This window comes from Nymphalis io, chromosome 25 (genome assembly GCF_905147045.1).
Source record: "Nymphalis io chromosome 25, ilAglIoxx1.1, whole genome shotgun sequence".
Taxonomy (NCBI): domain Eukaryota; kingdom Metazoa; phylum Arthropoda; class Insecta; order Lepidoptera; family Nymphalidae; genus Nymphalis; species Nymphalis io.
The window spans coordinates 9,278,681-9,298,635 of record NC_065912.1 but is presented as its reverse complement, the minus strand read 5'-3'; the positions used below and the strand labels follow the sequence as shown (position 1 = coordinate 9,298,635).

At 32.5% G+C, this 19,955-nt stretch overlaps 2 protein-coding genes across 2 annotated transcripts in view; both read left to right on the top strand.

Moving 5' to 3' along the window:
- LOC126778163 (octopamine receptor Oamb) overlaps nucleotides 1-8,127 on the top strand; it is a 159,657-nt gene extending 151,530 nt beyond the window's left edge. The window contains exons 5-10 of the mRNA XM_050501603.1: nucleotides 3,558-3,768; nucleotides 5,079-5,232; nucleotides 6,153-6,429; nucleotides 6,864-7,081; nucleotides 7,487-7,648; nucleotides 8,071-8,127. Of these exons, the coding sequence (XP_050357560.1) occupies nucleotides 3,558-3,768; nucleotides 5,079-5,232; nucleotides 6,153-6,429; nucleotides 6,864-7,081; nucleotides 7,487-7,648; nucleotides 8,071-8,074 (1,026 nt within the window). The 3' untranslated portion in view covers nucleotides 8,075-8,127. The remainder of the gene's footprint in view (nucleotides 1-3,557; nucleotides 3,769-5,078; nucleotides 5,233-6,152; nucleotides 6,430-6,863; nucleotides 7,082-7,486; nucleotides 7,649-8,070) is intronic.
- Nucleotides 8,128-12,205: 4,078 nt separating this feature from the next.
- The window catches only part of LOC126778331 (uncharacterized), a 28,187-nt gene continuing 20,437 nt past the window's right edge, over nucleotides 12,206-19,955 (top strand). Inside the window, exon 1 of the mRNA XM_050501840.1 lies at nucleotides 12,206-12,380. Coding sequence (XP_050357797.1) covers nucleotides 12,349-12,380 — 32 coding nt within the window. The 5' untranslated portion in view covers nucleotides 12,206-12,348. The remainder of the gene's footprint in view (nucleotides 12,381-19,955) is intronic.

Sequence of the window (19,955 nt, the reverse complement as noted above, 5' to 3'; positions counted from 1 at the left end):
ATCGGTTAAGATTCACGCGTTCTTACCACAGGGCCATCTCGGCTTTTTTCGTCGGCTCTCGGCGACGTACTAATCCTTATTTAATTTTATGATTTACATTTAACTGTTTGTAAATAAAGTATCTCAGTAGTTAGGCCAAATCACCAATGAATTTCATGAGCTTTACTTCTGTTTATTAGTAATCATTAACATAATTTTCACAATAATGACTTGTATAAGATGACATAACATGAAATTGTGTCTACCAATGCAGATTGCACTGGAGTAGGTTAAAGTCAACTCAAGTCTGCTCCTCTAAGAGAAATGAGCCTAAGTCCAGCTGTGGTATTTCTTTCATATAGCATTACGAGTATATATCAGAAAAATGTAAAGATTCGAGAACATTAAGTTTGAAATTTTATGCTATTATGCATATAATTTATAGATTTACAGATACAAAATCAAAACCTACTCCACAACGGTCCTTATTAAGGAACTAGCTGTCGCCTAGGGCTTCGCTCGCGCTTAAGTATAAGTAAAGGATAAATGATTTTTCGGAAGTCTGTGATTTTAAAGTATAAAGCATGAAGTGTAACTGATTAGTAAGTAACAGCCTGAGAATATTCCACTGCTGGGCTAAGGCTCCTCTTCCTTTCTGAGGAGAATGGATGGAGCTTATTCCAACAACACTGCTCCAATGCGGTTTGGTGTAATACACATTTAGATTTTCCTTCACCCTAAAGCACGAGATAAATTATAATCACAAATTAAGCACATGAAAACTCAGTGGTGCTTGCGCGGGTTTGAACCCACGATCATCGGTTAAAATTCACGCGTTCTTACAATTGGCCATCTCGGCTTTTTTTCTCTGATTAGAAAAAAGTATATTATGGTTTTTTTTTTTAATTTTAGATTGATGATTATTCTTTAATTAATTATTATGGAAACTTCACTAACATGTCTATGTTCGTATAAAAAAATTATTACTTGCACCTCCGTATATATTGTTATTAAGGCATTGTGTATTTTGCATTTCGTTGTTTGCATCCAGAGTTATGTGTCTGAATTTTTTTAGCGAATATAAACGACCGTTCTAACTCTTTAAAACAAAAATAAAGGAATGCTTTTTGGTAGTGGATGTGTTGGGGTGGAGTTTCTAAACACTTTAAAGATATCATTATATAAATGTTTAACATTTCAATCAAAAAACACCTATAGTAAATTACAAGCAGATCAGACATTTTTTTTTCATTTTTATACTAATGTTTGTTCCACATTACTCCCGTTTCAGATAGATTTCTAAAAACCACGATATATATATGCATAATTTTTTTTATCAGAAAATTTAATATTAAATATCATTCTTCTTACATCAAAAATGGAGATGTCCCCACACAAGCTTCCAACCTCTATTTTCCCCTCTTAGAGAATATATTTTCAAAAATACTGAAATACGTATTTATTTATTTTTAACCAGAAGCTTGTATATGTAATTTTATGCCTCAAACATTGATAATGACGGGTTTCCATACAATAGTTCATGCCTTATTTAACCCTTTAGGGGTGAAGTTTCCAGAATTCCTTCCTTAATGGGTGTTGTTATTGATATGACATCTTAAAATATATCAACCTTTCAACTTTCTAATCCTTGTGTTTTAGGCTCCACGTTGATGAATCATTCAGAAAAAGGTATTATATTTTGATTTATATAGTTAAAAACAAAAAACATATGTTTATATAAATATTGATAGACTCAACCAATTTTCATGAAATAAAGACTAAACGGAACCTTGAAATACTTCTTATAATAATTCAGTTATTTCAATTTCTTGTTCAAAGATTAGCCTGGACAAACAGATAGACAGACAAAAAATTGAAACATTATTGTTTTAGTTTCGGTAAATCGCAAATAGCCATATTAACTTTAAAAGAAGCAGTTATTTTGAAATCACAGACAGACACTTCAATTTTATTTATATGTATAGATTCTACGTAAAGGCCATGCCAGGCGAATGAAAATTAACATACATTATTATGGGTCGATAATATTTGTATACTAAATAAAATACAAGTTACATAAAATTTACATAAATTATGAAAATCAATTAATTCGTAATCAGTTACAGTTGACGTTATTATAATGTTCCTAAACTTATTTAACCGTTATTAAAGGCACCTTGAAAATTTTGAAACGTGTATATCATTTTAGATCAAATTATATTGGCCAATTTTTGGCTACAGTAATCATTCCCAACGGAGACATACGCACGAGATATTATAATACCCGAGTGTGTGCTACACGCATACAAATACATGCCCAGTCATACGTTTTAAATGACGATTATATACAGTAAAATACTGCCTTCGGAACTGCGAAGGTTAATTCAGCATAAAAAACACAAAATGAATCCAATTAATAATTGTTAAAGCACTATGAACAGCTCTGGATTTATATACTAGGGACACAACTAAAAATAATGTAATTTTACTCTAACCGCTTCGACAGGGGGGGGGGGGGGTACGGCTTATATCATCGTGCCTAAAAGCCTCGGGTCTCTAGGTCAGATAATGAATATAAATGCCCACTATATGTATTTTTTATTCCCGTAACCTTATAGTCAGATAAAATGACAATCCTGTACAATATCAAAAAAGGTCACACCTTTTTATTAACTTGGCCTTATAATCTAGATACCAGACTAACAGGGTTATTAAGGAATAAAAGATACAAATACAAGCGAAGTTGTGGGCGAACTGATACAAATTATAAGTAAAGAACTTTAAACTAGCCCACACTAAAGCTTATACTTAGCTTTACTTTAGCTTAACATAAATCATAATAGTTTGATATTAACCGCCCACGATCTTCTTTTCATAGTTCTATTTTAGATCTTTTTAATCCTTACCTTGAAAAATGAAAATATTATAAATCATATTTATATAGCAAGAAATTAATTTTCTTTGTATTTTGCAGTAACTGATTTTAGATTGAAATTTATCCTGGTATAAATTAACTTAATACTTTCTAGTGAATACACTGTAATAAAGTATACACGTGACTGGTCGATAAATATATGTTTAAAAATAATTTTATTTAAACGTTAGTTCAATACAGTGTAACACGAATGGTTTGTTATCTATTTTTATTACATTATTTATTGCTTATGTTGTAAAATTAAATTAATTAAACATTAAAACACTTATTTTTTTATGGTATTGGGTTGGCAGACTTGCAAGTGGGCCTGATGGTTAATTGGTCATCACTGCCCATAAACATTGGGTTTGTAAGAAATATTAACCATCTCAATGATATATAATACTAAAATATAAATATGAGGAATACACTTCATTCAAATAGAATAAATATTTAGATAATTCCTGAAACATTGACAAGTTATTTAAACGTAAAGTTACCAAAGCCTATCAGAAAATTTAGTGGATATAAAATAGTATAAAATACATACATTAGTATTCTATTTAGTATGAGTATTTATTTCTATTATTCATACATTTGTATTCTTTTACCTCTAAATGTCAAGCTGACACTTATTTAATAAGGGCTGGTAACTTCCCTACAGCCTGAAGAAGCAGAAGCCAAAGAAGACTGGTCACTCAATCCGCCCTGCCCGTGGACATGTGAGCTTACCAACGATGCTGGTTACGTCGTGTATTCAGCACTCGGTTCGTTTTACATCCCCATGTTTGTTATGCTGTTCTTCTACTGGAGGATATACAAAGCGGCTGTTCGAACGACCAAGGCGATAAATCAGGGATTCAGGACAACAAAAGGTTGGTAGATTATTATATTCAATGTCTTCTTATGTAATAGTTGTGTAATACATTAGAATCATAATGTCGCTTAGTGATAGTCTCTCTCCACCTCAGGCGATCGCAAAATTTTGGGAAAATTGCACTCACAGTAGTCTCCAGTTATTTTGATACCTGGTAAAATCACCGCTGATAACATGCACTCTTGTCTTCAATTTTCTTGTCATTTATTAATACTTCAAAATTATAGTTATATGAGTCTGTTCCAAGTGATATATATGTATTTCGCAATACCCAGTAATAAAGGCAAACCGTTGATATTCTTAGTGAATTTTGGGTTAAGTTTTAATTGTAAACATATTATGTGAGCTGCGAGTATGCTAAATTTCTTTCACCGGTTCTTTTTAGGTACCTTCGAGTGCTTATTTCCGACTCGGTGTTAGATTTATGACAGTCAATAAGTAAGTGTAACGCTTCTATATTGAATAAAGATTTTCGACTTTAACTGTCGCTGTGTAAAAACTTATTTTCGTGTTGAGCAAAAGATATATGAATCTTTAACCAAAGTGTTGTTTTATTATGGATTATCAAATATTGATTTTCCCAATACATGCAAGTTTCGCAAAGTTTTGCTTCCTCGCTTGTGTGAAGTGAACTCTAAAACCAAACTTAGCACTTGAAAACTCAAGTGGTGCTTATTAATGATACGCATTTAAAATTTCTACCTAAAGTTCACCTCGTCGGTGAACTAACTCGGTGAAACCTAACTTATTATTTATCTATCTGGTTATGTATTTTAGATAATTCTCGTAAATTTTGTTTGAAATCATGATTTCTATGATTTTTTGATTTCTCGATATACATTGATGTAATGAGATGACATATTTACATTTAAATTTAACCTACGTATGCCTGACGATTATTTTGCTACATTCTTGCATCAAAAATTGGAAGATAAATCAATCGATATCGTTAAAGTTTAAGTTATAGTACCAGGAAATAGCCAAAAATATTTTATACAGCAACAAATATAGAAATGATATCAAAGCTAACTTGGAAACTTCATAAATGAAACTTACTTTTTGTGTATATAATTAATACATATTTGTAAAAAACTCTAAAGCTTTATTTACTTACTTCCTTTCCTGAGGGTTATCGTTTTGGAAATCCATATATATATATATAATATATACGGATTTACATTTTCAGCAGGATTCACTAGTAAGCACTTGGCCAAGTCCAAACTTTCTCCTTAAGACAATAAGGAGTCTTTTTACAGGAGTGAAATATTTTCTATTACCTAACCTAATGTTTTTTTAATTTAATTTCAGGTAGAGGATTAGGTAGCAGATTTGACGACAATCGTCTGACATTACGGATACATAGAGGCAGAGGTTCCGCCAGACCTCACGGATCGCCTCTCTCTACGGCTTCTAACCATTCTACGAGCACCTCGCTTAGTGCATCACCGGAAAGGTTAAGAAGGTTGGTTAATTTGTCCGTCCTTTACTTCCTTATATACAAAATCATATGATTAAAAGTGACAAAGTATTGTGATATGATTTTGTTTTTGATTTATCAATGGGAGTATTTCTAAAAAATAATGGTAAGAGAACTTTAAAAACGATATCTTTGTTTTTTCTCTTAATTATTTCTCTCCTGCGATATAACTATGTATAAGATGCCAATGAAATTTATACACAGTGAAGTTGAATTTAATGCAATCACATTTCTCAAATGGCAAGGACTGTTCATCAGGATTATCTTAATGATTATCACGATATTTGGAGGCCTCTATCGAAATGAATATTCAATACTAAAACGCGCACTTTAAGCACAATGAAATATAGATTAAAAAATGGCATCGCACTTGCTAAGAAATAAGTCAAGCAGGTCAAGTAACACTTGATCTTTAAAATCTTCGAGCAAATTGATTTTTTTTTTATTATTTACTATGGACATATTGATTAAAGTGTTTTGAAAATATTCTTTCAACCGAACTTTTATATTACTAAAACTATAATTTTACATAACGTTATTTAAAATGACGTTTCTAAATATTCTTATGTGCTTATTTGACATTGTTAGTTTCTTTAAGTATATGAAAAGTTACAGTTAAGTGCAAAGTTTTGTATGTGTAACGTATAAGTGAAGCGCTTAAATTAATAGTTATAATTTAATATTATTACGACAAATTATTTAATTACAATTTATGGAGGAATATGAGAATAAGTTCAAACTATTTGTATGGGGACAATTTCACAGATTAAGTACAATAATTATACGTATAACATGGCGTACTAATAATATAACAGAAAAGAGATTTATAAAAGAAAAATATTTGGAATGAATCCTTGGGATTTATTATTAAATAAACCATTGTACAGTCATATTATTCCTTCCAGGCATTCCAGCGCAAGACGTGCTCACGAAAAGGTGAAAATATCCGTATCTTATCCATCATCGGAACAGATATGTCCAGCTCATGAGAACTCCAGGTCACCAAGTCGATCCCCAAGTCCATCACTTTATGCAGTTCATTACGAGAGAGATGGAAGGGAATTGACCGAGAGTCGACTGAGAGTCAGATCTTCACACCACCTGTCACCAGCACCACTCTACGATGAATACGATGATAAACCAAGAACAAGAAGAATGGGGAAGAGGAATATAAAGGCGCAGGTATTTCTTCTAGAAGAATATTTATAATCCAATTAGGATCCAATCCTAAAACAACGATTAATTTACAAGATATTTACAATAAATATATTATTGTACATCTCTTGTCTGCAAACTTGTTATTATTAGTGTTCGATTAACCATATTTTCGTTTAGAAATAGTAACAGTTACAGTACCGTAATTAAATAATATTAAGCATAAACATCGAAACCTACATAAAAATTCCTAGAAATGACAATGGCGGCATTTCACTTAGCGTAATGTATTCGCATAATTACATTAATCGGTCAAACATACAATAATCTAATATTGATCATTATCTGAGTGAAAACTTTCATTACTTTGAAAAATCATCAAGATCTAAACGAAAACATATTGTGAAATCAGTATCTTTTAGTTACGATAATGTATTTAATTAATTAATTTCATTTAACAGGTGAAACGTTTTCGCATGGAGACAAAAGCGGCAAAAACCCTGGGGATCATAGTCGGTGGCTTTGTCTTCTGCTGGCTTCCTTTTTTCAGCGTGTACGTCGTGAGGGCTTTCTGTGGCGACTGTGTTACGCCAATCGTCTTCTCTGTGCTCTTTTGGCTTGGATACTGCAATTCTGCTATCAATCCGCTGATATACGCCCTATTCTCAAAGGACTTTAGGTATACCGTAGTTAAATGTATATTTTGAAAGAGATGCATCATTCATACGTTGAAAATATTCATACATAAAGATATTATAGTATAATTATTGGTATAATATCGATATATCCAAAATCTACTTATGCTCATTCAACAGATCAAACAGATTCTAGATCCATTAATAATAATCACTTAATTAATATCAGCAATAACTTAATTAATAAATTTTATACTGTTAAATTTAAAATTTTATAATAAATATAACATATCGCACGCCTGATATAACAAAACGTTAGAATTAACTAACGAAAATCTTAATAATGTATTTACACAGTTTATGTTATAAATAATATTCTGATCATGATTCTGAAAGGTTTATTGAAAGGGAATTGACAAAAAAAAAAACTTTGTCATTTTTTTTTCTAGGTTTGCTTTCAAGCGAATTATTTGCAAATGCTTCTGCGCTGGCGACACTTCTCGAAGGGAATCAGGAGCTGAGGACGTTACACGTCGCCGCCCGCCTCATTCACATTCACACTCGCACTCGCTAGAAGAGGAAAGCTCTATTCATAACACAAATAATGATAGGTTAGTTATTTATAGAACTAACGAATATAACGTTATTGTCTAATATAATAAATATAATTTAAAAAAAAATAGATATTAACGGTTTTATTTTCAGGTTATTCTTCTTAACTTGTTATTATCTTTTTACTGATATTCAGGTATTCTACCGCAAAACAGCAGTACTTAGTATTGTTTTGTTCCGGTTTGAAGGGTGAGTGAGCCAGTGTAATTACAGGCACAAGGCACCATCTTAGTTCGATGTAAGCGATGTAAGCGATGGTTGACATCTCTTACAATGCCAATGTTTATGGGCTTTGGTGACCACTGTGTGTGTGGCCCATTAGCTCGCCCGCCTACCTATTCTATAAAAAAAACCTACAACTTAAGATTAAAATATGTGCGTAACAAGATCCATTTTATTTTTATATTTTTGTTGCTTTTAGGTGACGTCCAGCTATGCGGCGGCAAAATGCTCAGTTCCAGGCGACCGTCGCATGCGTTTAACGTTATATACATATATGTAAAAGACTTTTTAAAATATTCTACGTAGGTGTGAAAGATATATGTTGTAATATTATTACATTTTTAATCGTCTATATATAGAATAATGTGATTCGAATTGACATTGAAAATTTGAACACTATATCTTGTAAATGCTTACAACGTAGTTTCGCAGAAGAAGACAACATTACTCTCTTGTTAAAACGAATAGAGTATGTGCTGACTGGACCGACTTCTTTAATTGGAATTCCTTACCAGCTCACGTGTTCCCCTCCTCTTACAACCCGGGTTCCTTTAAACGAGGCCTGAAGAGGCATCTTGCGGCCCGGCAAGGCGGGGGCGTCTAGTGCAGAACATTCTTCCCGACTGTACTAGCCGTCTTCGCGTTTAGACTCTACTACCACTTACCATCAGGTGAAGTACAGTCATTTGCCCTCCCGGCGCATAAAAAAAAAAGTTCTGTAGAACAAAATGATCGATATTTACGTTTCCTGAGTTTCCAAAACTCCACGTTCGGTTCAAATATGTAACGCGGTATTTTCGACCTAAACGAAAATATAATTTACTAAGTTTTTAGTTTAAGGCGATGAAATGACAAAAGCACATTATGATACTCGAAAGATATTAAACATGTATTGCAAAGTAATAATCTGTAAACGGATTCTGACGTCGTAAATTCGGAAGTTGTAATCTTGATTTTCGTATGGTTTTCTATCGAGAATACTATGATTTTTCTGTTTATTACTAAACAAAAAAGGCAGTTATTAGTTGTAAACAGACTCAAAATGCAATCAGATTAATGATTAACGATTACAGTTCAAAGAAAGTAATCAAAAGAGTAAAGTGAGCGAGTGAGTCAAGTAAGTTCCCCAAGTTATCTGCTCTCAAAGTTAATTTGTAATCGTGATTGATGATTACACATTGTAATCGTAATATGATTACATTTTGTCAAGATCTGATTGTGACCTTCTCTAAGTGATATATAATTTTCTATGTTTTACGATTACAATGAACAGATATTTAAAGTACTGATCTTTACTTGGTGTTCCGTATGTTTTTATTGATTCTTAAAAATATATAAAATTGCTAGAATTTCGTTATAATTAAGCGAATTGATATTTAAAAAAAGATACGTAATAAATATTTTACTGGTGGTAGAGCTTTGTGCAAGCTCGTCTGGGTAGGTACCACCCACTCATCATATATTCTACCGCATAACAGCAGTACTTGGTATTGTTGTGTTCCGGTTTGAAGGGTGAGTGAGCCAGTGTAATTACAGGCATAAGGGACGTAACATCTTAGTTCCCAAATTTGGCGGCGCATTTGTGATGTAAGCGATGGTTAACATTTCTTACAATGCCAATGTAGACATTGGCTTGGGTGTTGGTGACCACTTACCATCAGGTGGCCCAAATGCTCGTCCGCCTTCCTATTCTATATAAAAAAATATCACCTGTTAGAAAACAATTTTATATAATTAATAGAATCTTAAATTATAATTTTAATATATATGATTCAACTTGTCAAAATCCCCGAGTAGTCGACTCGGGGATTTGATAAGTAGATATTCTCATGTACAGAAATTGAAAATAAGGAGTCACTATAAATATTTTTAGTTGATAAGTTGTCATTAGTTTTCATCAAATGTAGCATTTATGTCCAAACCTTCCTATTTATTTTTACGCTTATATAGTTAATAACCGATTATTTAATAGTAATTCTAGTCAAACTATATATATTAAGATAAATTTAACTAAAATTATTGTATGTTTATATTGTTCGTAGCGTTATTGATTTTTTCAAAAGACTGTTCTAAAATAAATAATTTATAATGAAAAATATGTATCCACCTTTATATGTATTGATTGTATGTAATATTAAAATATATTTTAAGATAAAGAGCTTGAAATTGAAGCATATTTTCAAATTCACATATTTTACTTTTAAATATTTGAGATTATAATTGGGATATAATTTTATTACTAAATGTATATAATTTCAATTATGTTAAATATAATACCAAAGACCATAATAAATGTACTATATGTTTATCGATCTTAACGTTTAAATAAATAAATTAACCTGAAAGATTATTGTTTGGATACCAAATATTTTTCTTATGTACCTGAATAACAAGTAAATAACCAGAGCTTAAATGATGTTACTTATAACAACACGCAAACTATAACTATAATCTATGTGAAGTAAATATAAGTGATTGTATTAATAAAATAAAACCCTACTTAAATATATCTCAATACTAAATCTTTACTAATTCTTCTTAAATACGTAATCTTATGTTTTGTTTACACTTTAATAAGCAGGTTATATGTGAGTAATATGACTGAGATAAAATATATCTGATTATTTCAAGTAATACGTACACCAGTAGCAGTAAAAATTTTATTATTTGTTAATTTTAATATATTTAATATAATAAACTTATGAGATATTTAAAATTTAATTAAAACAAAATATCATATATTATTAACTCGATGACAGTCGTTCAGTTCCCCTTTTTTATATACAGTACAGTAACAGCCTCTTAATGTCCCACTGCTGGGCTAAGGCCTCCTCTCCCTTTTTGAGGAGAAGGTTTGGAGCTTATTCCACCACGCTGCTCCAATACGGGTTGGTAGAATACACATGTGGCAGAATTTCAATGAAATTAGACACATGCAGGTTTCCTCACGATGTTTTCCTTCACCGTTAAAGCACGAGATGAATTATAAACACAAATTAAGCACATGAAAATTCAGTGGTGCTTGCCCGGGTTTGAACCCACGATCATCGGTTAAGATTCACGCGTTCTTACCACTAGGCCATCTCGGCTTTTTTTTTATATGCGCGGGAAAACTATTTTTTTTTTACTTTATTACCAAAATATACCAATTACGTTCTGAAACCGATTATATTTTTATTACATCAAATACAATATAGAAATATGTAATTATTAAATATATTAAATGAAGGAGATAAATAAGTATTTCTAACACAAGCAAACAATAAAGACATCTTTCTTTTATCTGAAATTAGAAAAGCAGTGCCTCGTTTGACATTACATACTCACTAAACAAATAGTAAAATTACTAATTGAAGTGTAAACAAGGCCTTACCTACCTCATTTGCTATAAAATTATTCAAAAACAATATTTAATATAGGTAAATATGATTTATATAAGTAAAAGAAAAAAGTCTATTGGTCTATCCAAGTGAAATAGATTTTATAACACAAATTAATTGCGTAAAGATATTACATTTTTTAGGTCGAAACTTATCTTGACGTGACGTTGTTTTTGTATAAAAATGCTTATAATGAAATTTTATTAGCTCAAAAGTAATTTCATAACAACAAAAAAAAACTTGTCATTACATAATCAAATCATTTCTTTTTAAAAAAAAAACAGTAGAATAACAAAATATTTTCTTCATTTAAATTTAATAAAAAATAAGAAAAGGTATTTCTATTTTAAAACACGATAGTCAAAGACCTCAACGTTCCTTAAAGTAATTCGTTGGTGTGTTCGATGTTTCATTATTATTATTCGATATCATAGGTAAACGGTGTTTATTATATGTCGAAGATATAAATGTTATGTATAAATATATGATATGTTGCAAATTTAATTGGTTTCATTTCAATCGTTACTGCACAATGTTCAAAACGTCATGGTTTTTGTATACTTTGAATTGATAACTGTTTACGAATCCTATGATTGGAACAGACGTCCGTGTTTAAATATGCAATAACATTACATATTATAATTATAAAAATGAATATACAATTTGACAAGATATGTATATAAAAATGCTAAATTGAAGTGCCGATTCTAATATTTTTTTAATTATTCAAATTGATATTAAAATCTATAACAAACAATATATTAAAACTAATACAAAAATAATTCGAAAGTAATTGATAGTATTCTTATATTATTGTAAATATAATACAGTACAATATTATGAACACCGTTAAAAAAACCGTTATTTGTTAATAACGTTACCCATAAATGCTATTTGTGCTTTGTGGATAATGTGGCTGTCAAAATCAAATTGACAATGGCAACGCGAACGTTGTCATGTCAACACGCCTCAGTCGGGCGAGCGTTGTCGTGGCATAGTGACGTGTATTACTTAGACACTATCTGTTATCATTTTTCCGTCAACTAGTGTTTTTGCATCAAACATCCGCCTACGCTTTAACAATCACAAATAATATTATGGCCACGATGTACTTCGGTGGTGTTGAAGGGTGAGTTTACATTAATAATAACGAAAGTAGAAAGGCCTGCCTTGAAATCCTATTAATTTCGTAACGTGGATTAGTGTACTGCATATTTCGACAGTATTATTACATTTATGAATTCAATTAATATATTTTTTGTAAGTAAATTACATTTGGAAAGTATGTTTATTTATGTGATTTTCTTAGCTTTGAATATGTCAGTGATAAATACTTTCTTTTTCTAACTTTTAGCATGCCATATTGCTTGCAATGAGAAAATAAACATGCCGGGTTCGCGTCAATTGATTTTAAACGTTATTTCGTGCGAAATAAGAAGTATATTGTATTGGGTTATTGAAATATGCGCGGAATTCGTATTGGCTGTTAACCTTGGACATTTTTTCAACTTTACTTTTCTATAACATTGAAAACAATTAATTCATCAGTCAAGACAGCTGATATTGTATTTACCGAAGTCGTAGGAAATATTAAATTATAAATTAATTGAAGTTAGGCTGTATTTCATTTTTCTTTGCAATCTTATACATGGAATAAAAAATAATGATTTTGTTTTCAGAATTGTTCCCTAACTTTTCCCTAAATTCATTGATTATGAGAAAAAGTATTAGATATACTTTTGTAATAAAATCCTACCAGTGTTTATATTTGCCGTTTCATTTTATTATCTTAATGTATTTTTTATTTGTTTAAATAAATAGTCAGACTCGTAAGGGGTCATCACCGCCCATAGATATTAATTGTTATGTCCAATGCGTCAATAATCTTGGGAACTAAGATATTGGCCCATTGTGATATAGATATAGATATTTTTGTCTGTTTAGCAGATATTGTATTGCAATCGTGCTTTGATAATGTATTGTGAACCATATCTCTTTCACACATATCATAAAAATTAAGGCGAGAAAGGGACGAGAAGTTATGGATGGTTATTTTTAATGACACGATTGATGCAGTGCGCATGATGTGCGAGTGCGCAGTTCAAGTCCTAGTAATAGTTGTTGAACGCAACTTTCTCCTTGGAAAATTTTGAACACGAAACGTAACTATCGCAGTGTACAAATGAAATAGGTACTGATGTTATTTTTTTATAAAGTAGGTTGAGTTCATTTATAATTTCTCATTATATAATAAATAGGCAAATTCCTTACATTGCCAATGCGATACTAACCATGCGAATTGAGATGTTACGTACTTTGTGCCTGAAGTTAAAGCGGCTCATTCTTTCTTCAAACCGGTAGTATTTTTGGTAGTAAGGATTGCTGCTTGGAATGTCATGTTTTATGAAAGGCTAGCATCAAAGTTTCAACAGATACTTTACAATATCAAAGTTAATCGTTTAAATGTCACCTTTGAACTTCCGTTTTCATTTATAAAGTTACATTTATTTGTCATTTAAGATATACATTGATAAACATGAAGTGTGTTTGTGTTTATAAGGAAAGCATTGCAATCTACCGCATGTGTTCGCCAACCGGTAATCTTAACCGATGATCGTGGGTTCAAACCCGGGCAAGCACCACTGAATTTTCATGTGCTTAATTTGTTATTATAATTCATCACGTGCTTGACGGTGAAGGAAAACATCGTGAGGAAACCTGTATGTGTCTAATTTCATTGAAAGTATGCCTAATGTGTATTCCACCAAACCGCATTGGAGCAGCATGGTGGAATAAGCTCCAAGCCTTCTCCAAAAAGGGAGAGGAGGCCTTTAGCCCAGCAGTGGGACATTCACAGGCTGTTACGGAAAGATAATATATTTTCCCATTGTTTATCAGAATAGGTAAGATCGATTTGTATTCATAAAGCAAGCAAATAAATACGTGTTCACGGTATTTGCTCATTCGTTTGATTCATATACGAGTTTATTAATTTAATTAATGCGAAAGTAACTCTGTCGGTCTGTTAAGTATTCCCGACTAAACGACAACCGAATTTGGAAGGCTATATTTTATACGAAACACCTGTCCCTTTTAACACAGGCGCGCGAACGAAGCGCGCAGCAGGCGATATTTAGTAAAGTCTAATTGATTAGACTTCTAGTAAACGAATAATGTAGACATTCAAGAAGTTCAAAATGTTTTTGGTGACCTAATAAATAGTTGGTCGGCGGGATGCACCACGTGCAGGTGAGGTTGGCTGGGAGCAGTTAGATTTAGTCAGTGGCGTGCCATTGGAGAGGCCTATGTCCAGCAGTGGACGACGAAGGGTTGATAATGAAGAATAAATAGTTATTACAGTAACAGTAACAGCCTGTGAATGTCCCACTGCTGGGCTAAGGTCTCCTCTCCCTTTTTGAGAAGAAGGTTTTGGAGCTTATTCCACCACGCTGCTCCAATGCGGGTTGGTGAAATACACATGTGGCAGAATTTCAATGAAATTATACACATGCAGGTTTCCTCACGATGTTTTCCTTCACCGTCAAGCACGAGATGAATTATAATAACAAATTAAGCACATGAAAATTCAGTGGTGCTTGCCCGGGTTTGAACCCACGATCATCGGTTAAGATTCACGCGTTCTTACCCCTGGGCCATCTCGGCTTTTAAATAGTATATATGTAAATAGTTATATCAAAATAAAATATTGTCAAATAGGATCCTACGAGCTTTTAAGTCATTATATTATATGGAACGTAAAGATCCATGTAAACTGGTTTTTTGGATAATTAAATATAAGGAGTATGATGGTAACATGACCATAGCACATCACATTGGCGCTGTTAGATTAACCATTCCTTACATTGCCAATACGCCACCAACCTTGTGAACTAAAAGGTTATTGCCCTCGTGTCTATATACACTGATTCACTCATCAATCAAACCGAAACACAGGTCCTAAGTATTGCTGTTTGGCGATGGAATACCAAGTGAGTGATACGTATCCTATCTGAAACAAATTTTTATAACAGATATTCTCTATAATTTAATTCTATACATAATAGATATAGTCCGATAGCTACAATGTTGGTGTCTTCAAATCCAGAGTAAAAAGGTTTCTTATAGGCAAGCGTGCTACATCTACTGGTGGTAGAGCTTTGTGCAAGCTCGTCTGGGTAAAACAGCAGTACTTATTATTGTTGTGTTCCGGTTTGAAGGGTGAGTGAGCCAGTGTAATTACAGGCACAAGGGACATAAAATCTTAGTTCCCAAGGTTGGTGGCGCATTGGCTATGTAAGCGATGATTGACATTTCTTACAATGCCAATGTCTAAGGGCGTTTGGTGACCACTTACCATCAGGTGGCCCATATGCTCGTCCGTCTTCCTATTTTATAAAAAAAAAAAAATAATCTTAGACCGTGTCGATGCTTAACATCAGGCAAGTCAACGGTCAAACGCTGGCCTATTAATAGTAAAAAAAAAAAGATAATTATTTATTATTTTATTGACAAATTACTAAATCTATACAGACGTGAATATGATCAAAATATGGTCATAAGATGCAAGTGTCATTGAACTAATCTAGCTTGAATGTTTATAATTAGGTGACATTTAATTTTGTCTATATGTTTTCGTGCGTAATCGTACGCAATCGGTTTTATTTATTCTTTAAAGCTTTTATTTAGTGTGTTATGTTTGTTTGTGTCGTAACTTGAAACCATCAAATAGTACATTAATAAAAACGATTGAATCATTAAACAAAGTTATACAAATCGAGTGTCTTCTTAATTACAGGCGTTGCGAAATATGTCAACAATTCAAATTTACAAAGATAATAATTTGAATAAAAACAAAAATATTTATAACAAATACAGTAAGATATTAAGAATTAAATTAATAATATTGTATATATAATTTAACACAAACAAGTGTAAATAAGTATAAGCGACGAAATTGTTATTAACTGAAAACTGCCTCATTGGTCTAGTGGCTTGATATAAGGCCGCAGACCCGGAGGTCCTGGGTCCAATTCCCAGGTCGGGCCAATAAAAAGTTATTGGGTTTTCTGTCAGAAAATTCTCAGTAGCAGCCCGGAGTGTGGAAGTTGGAAGTGTGTACACTCCCGTGCCTCGGAAAGCACGTAAAGCCGTTGGTCCTGCGCCTGAACTCTTTCCGGTCGTGTCGGATTCCCGACCCATCGGATTATGAGAGTTAAGGAATAGAGAGTGCACCTGTGTTTGCGCACAAACTTGTGCACTAAAATATCTCCTGCGTAGTTGGCTAATCTCTCTTGAGATTGGCCGCCGTGGCCGAAATCGGTCTGGAGGACATTATTATTATTATTAACTGAACAATAGTTGCCTTCGAACAACTAATATAACTCAATTGGTTTACGCGAACGGCACGATTCGCCCGTCATCATGATTTTTCTCGACATATTCAACAATCATCATTATGTTTCAGAAAATTAAAAAGACAGACGGGGGCCCTACGTTTTATAATAATTAGTGATTATATGTATACATAATAAAAAAGCGCTGAGTTAGTATTTGTTGTTTTCCAGATAGGATATATATAAATTTAATTGTTGATTGACATACAGTACAGTACAGTAACAGCCTGTTAATGTCCCACTGCTGGGCTAAGGCCTCCTCTCCCTTTTGAGGAGAAATGTTGGAGCTTATTCCACCACGCTGCTCCAATGCGAGTTGGTAGAATACACATGTGACATAATTTCAATGAAATTAGACACATGCAGGTTTCCTCACGATGTTTTCGATGAGATGAATTATAAACACAAATTAAACACTTATTACTACTTATTCAGTGGTGCTTGCCCGGGTTTGAACCCACGATCATCGGCTAATATTCACGCGTTCTGACCACTAGGCCATCTCGGATATTGACATAACTGTAATTGAGATGATGGAATACGAAAGAAAGAAACGATGATAACTTCATATTTATTTCAATGCTGTAACATGACTAAACTACTTTTTTATTGGTACGCACGTTTAACATACATATATATGCATATTTCACGTGAGTTCGAACATAAATCAAACAATAGCCTGGATTTATAATGTACTACCATTGTCTACTTGTTTTCAAATAAAAAAAAAAACTATTAGTCCATCTTGGTACACAATAAATCAGACTTCGTTTACACCCAAGGCTAAACAGCCGCAAGTTTTTGATAAAAATAAGTCTACGATACAGAACATTGTAAAAATATAACTATTTAATAAAAACAAACGATTAAGGTTCCGGTTTTATAAGTATTTATATGTTACCTTGAAATAAAGAAAAAAAAAATGTTGATATATTTAAATGTCACTGATTTTGCCGCATATTAACGAGGCAGTACATTTGTTGTAAAACGTGATATTCATGCATCTTTGATGCTTAAACTATATTGTGAGAGGAATTAGTGGCTGTTGAGTTAAACACTGATTTCTCTCTTTCTGTCATTATTGATTTGCCATTCGAAAGAAGAAGACAGCGTTGTTTATCTGATCAACCGCTAAATAACGTTTATAAATAGTATAGAAGCTGTGGATCGTGAAATTTAAAAAGTAATATGTGATTTCGACTAAAATAATGATAACATTTAAAGGAAATACCCATCAAAATAGCGAATCGTCATTTTTTCTTCAAATTTCCTGAGTAAAATACGATAAAAGATCTCAGAGAGTAGCACACCCGTTTGAATCTCGCTTAAGAATCCAAATATAGATTATAATTTTAATTTCATGCAATAAATGGGTATTAAACTTAAACAATGAAACAATCTAAATAAGCAACTATAACGGTTTCTCCAAAAAAAATTTCGACTAATCAATATTCTAGATGATTTTTTTTTTTATTTTTGTTGAACACGTAACTAAATCCGATGAAATTATAGACAGTATCAAATGTGTAGTAAATAATCTGTTTCGTATTGACACAGTGCACAATCTTAACATCTTGATAGTGGGTGACCAGCCAGACGGTTGATAATGGTTATTTCCCGCAACAATTACCCGCATTCCGTTTACCAGACACGCGTTGAATAACAAACTCTTGCGCATGAAAAACAATTATTTTATTTACTTTATATCTTTGGTGGGTGTGTCCTTAATAAGGTTGTCAATTACTTTTGTCATTTAGTTTATTATTATTACTTCTTAAAATTCGCCTCCACGAAATAGATTCTAAAGTAATCTAATAATTTTATCCGTAAGCAAAACAGTAAATATAAAATTTGAATGAAAACTTTGGATCGAGAGTATTATTTACTTGTTAGACATATAACTGTTTTTTGCCTAATACATATAAAAATATATATGTGAATTTTTTTTATCGAACACTTATTTATTATCAAAGAAGGAATTAAACTTGCATATGTCATTCGAAAGATAACGTGCCTTAGATATGAACAGTGAAAAATGTTCGAACATGTCCAAAAAGTAGACGAATTTAAGTATGCTCTTATAAGTACTACGCACATTTTTGCATTTAAAAGGTTAGTTTTAATGTAGAGTTCGATAATTATATTATATATAGATGATATTAAGTACTCTTTTATCATTATCTTTTCATATAGAATAGGTTGGCGAAAGAGCACATGAACCTGATGGTAAGTGCTCACCAACTCCCATAGACATTGGCATTGTAAGAAATGTTAACCATCGCTGACATCGCCAATGCACCACCAACTTAGGGAACTAAGATTTTATTTATTGTCTCTGTAATTACACTGGTTTACTCAACCTTCAAACCTGCTGTGGGTGATACCTACTCAGTTAGACTTGTACAAAGCCTACCTAGAATATTAATGTTTGCACTTTTCTTAATCGGATCGAAATGGGAAGTTATTAGTCCACGTGAACGTGAACGTTCAAAATGAAACCTCACTTCAATAAGGCCAAGTTCACGATTAACTGATAACAAATCAATGATAGCACATTATATCAGCGCACCTTATCAATAGTTTGAAATAAATATTATTGTATATGCAAAGCTATCTTTATTAATGTAATTATATACGATGTTGTTATTTACTGATAGATTATTTGTTATATAAAAGTATACAATATTGTATTATTAATATGTATGACAGCTCAGTGGTTAGAACACGTGCATCTTAACTGAAGAATGTGGGTTCGAACAAGGTAAATGTGTGGTATAATTCAATACATTTATGTTTCTTCTTATAATTGCGCAGGCCGATTGGCGTGGTTGGAAGATACTTGCCTTTCACGCCGAAGGTTGTGGGCTCCAGGACAGACATTTGTGTGCATGAACATGTCTGTTTGTCCTGAGTCTGGGTGTAATTATCTATAAAAAAGGAAAGTAACAGTCTGTGAATTTTTGAGGAGAACGTATGGAGCTTATTCCACCACGCTGCTCCAATGCGGGTTGGTGGAATACACATGTGGCAGAATTTCAGTGAAATTAGACACATGCAGGTTTCCTCACGATGTTTTCCGTCACCGTATAGCACGAGATGAATTATAATCACAAATTAGCACATGAAAACTCGGTGGTGCTTGCCCGGGTTCGAACCCACGATCATCGGTTAAGATTCATGCTTTCTTACTACTGGGCCATCTCAGCTTACATGGGTAGGGTGTCCAGCTCTCCTCGGTAAGACGTAATGCGTCATGAGATAAAATTATCTATATAAGTATGTATTTACAAAAGAAAAGTAGTATATTAGAT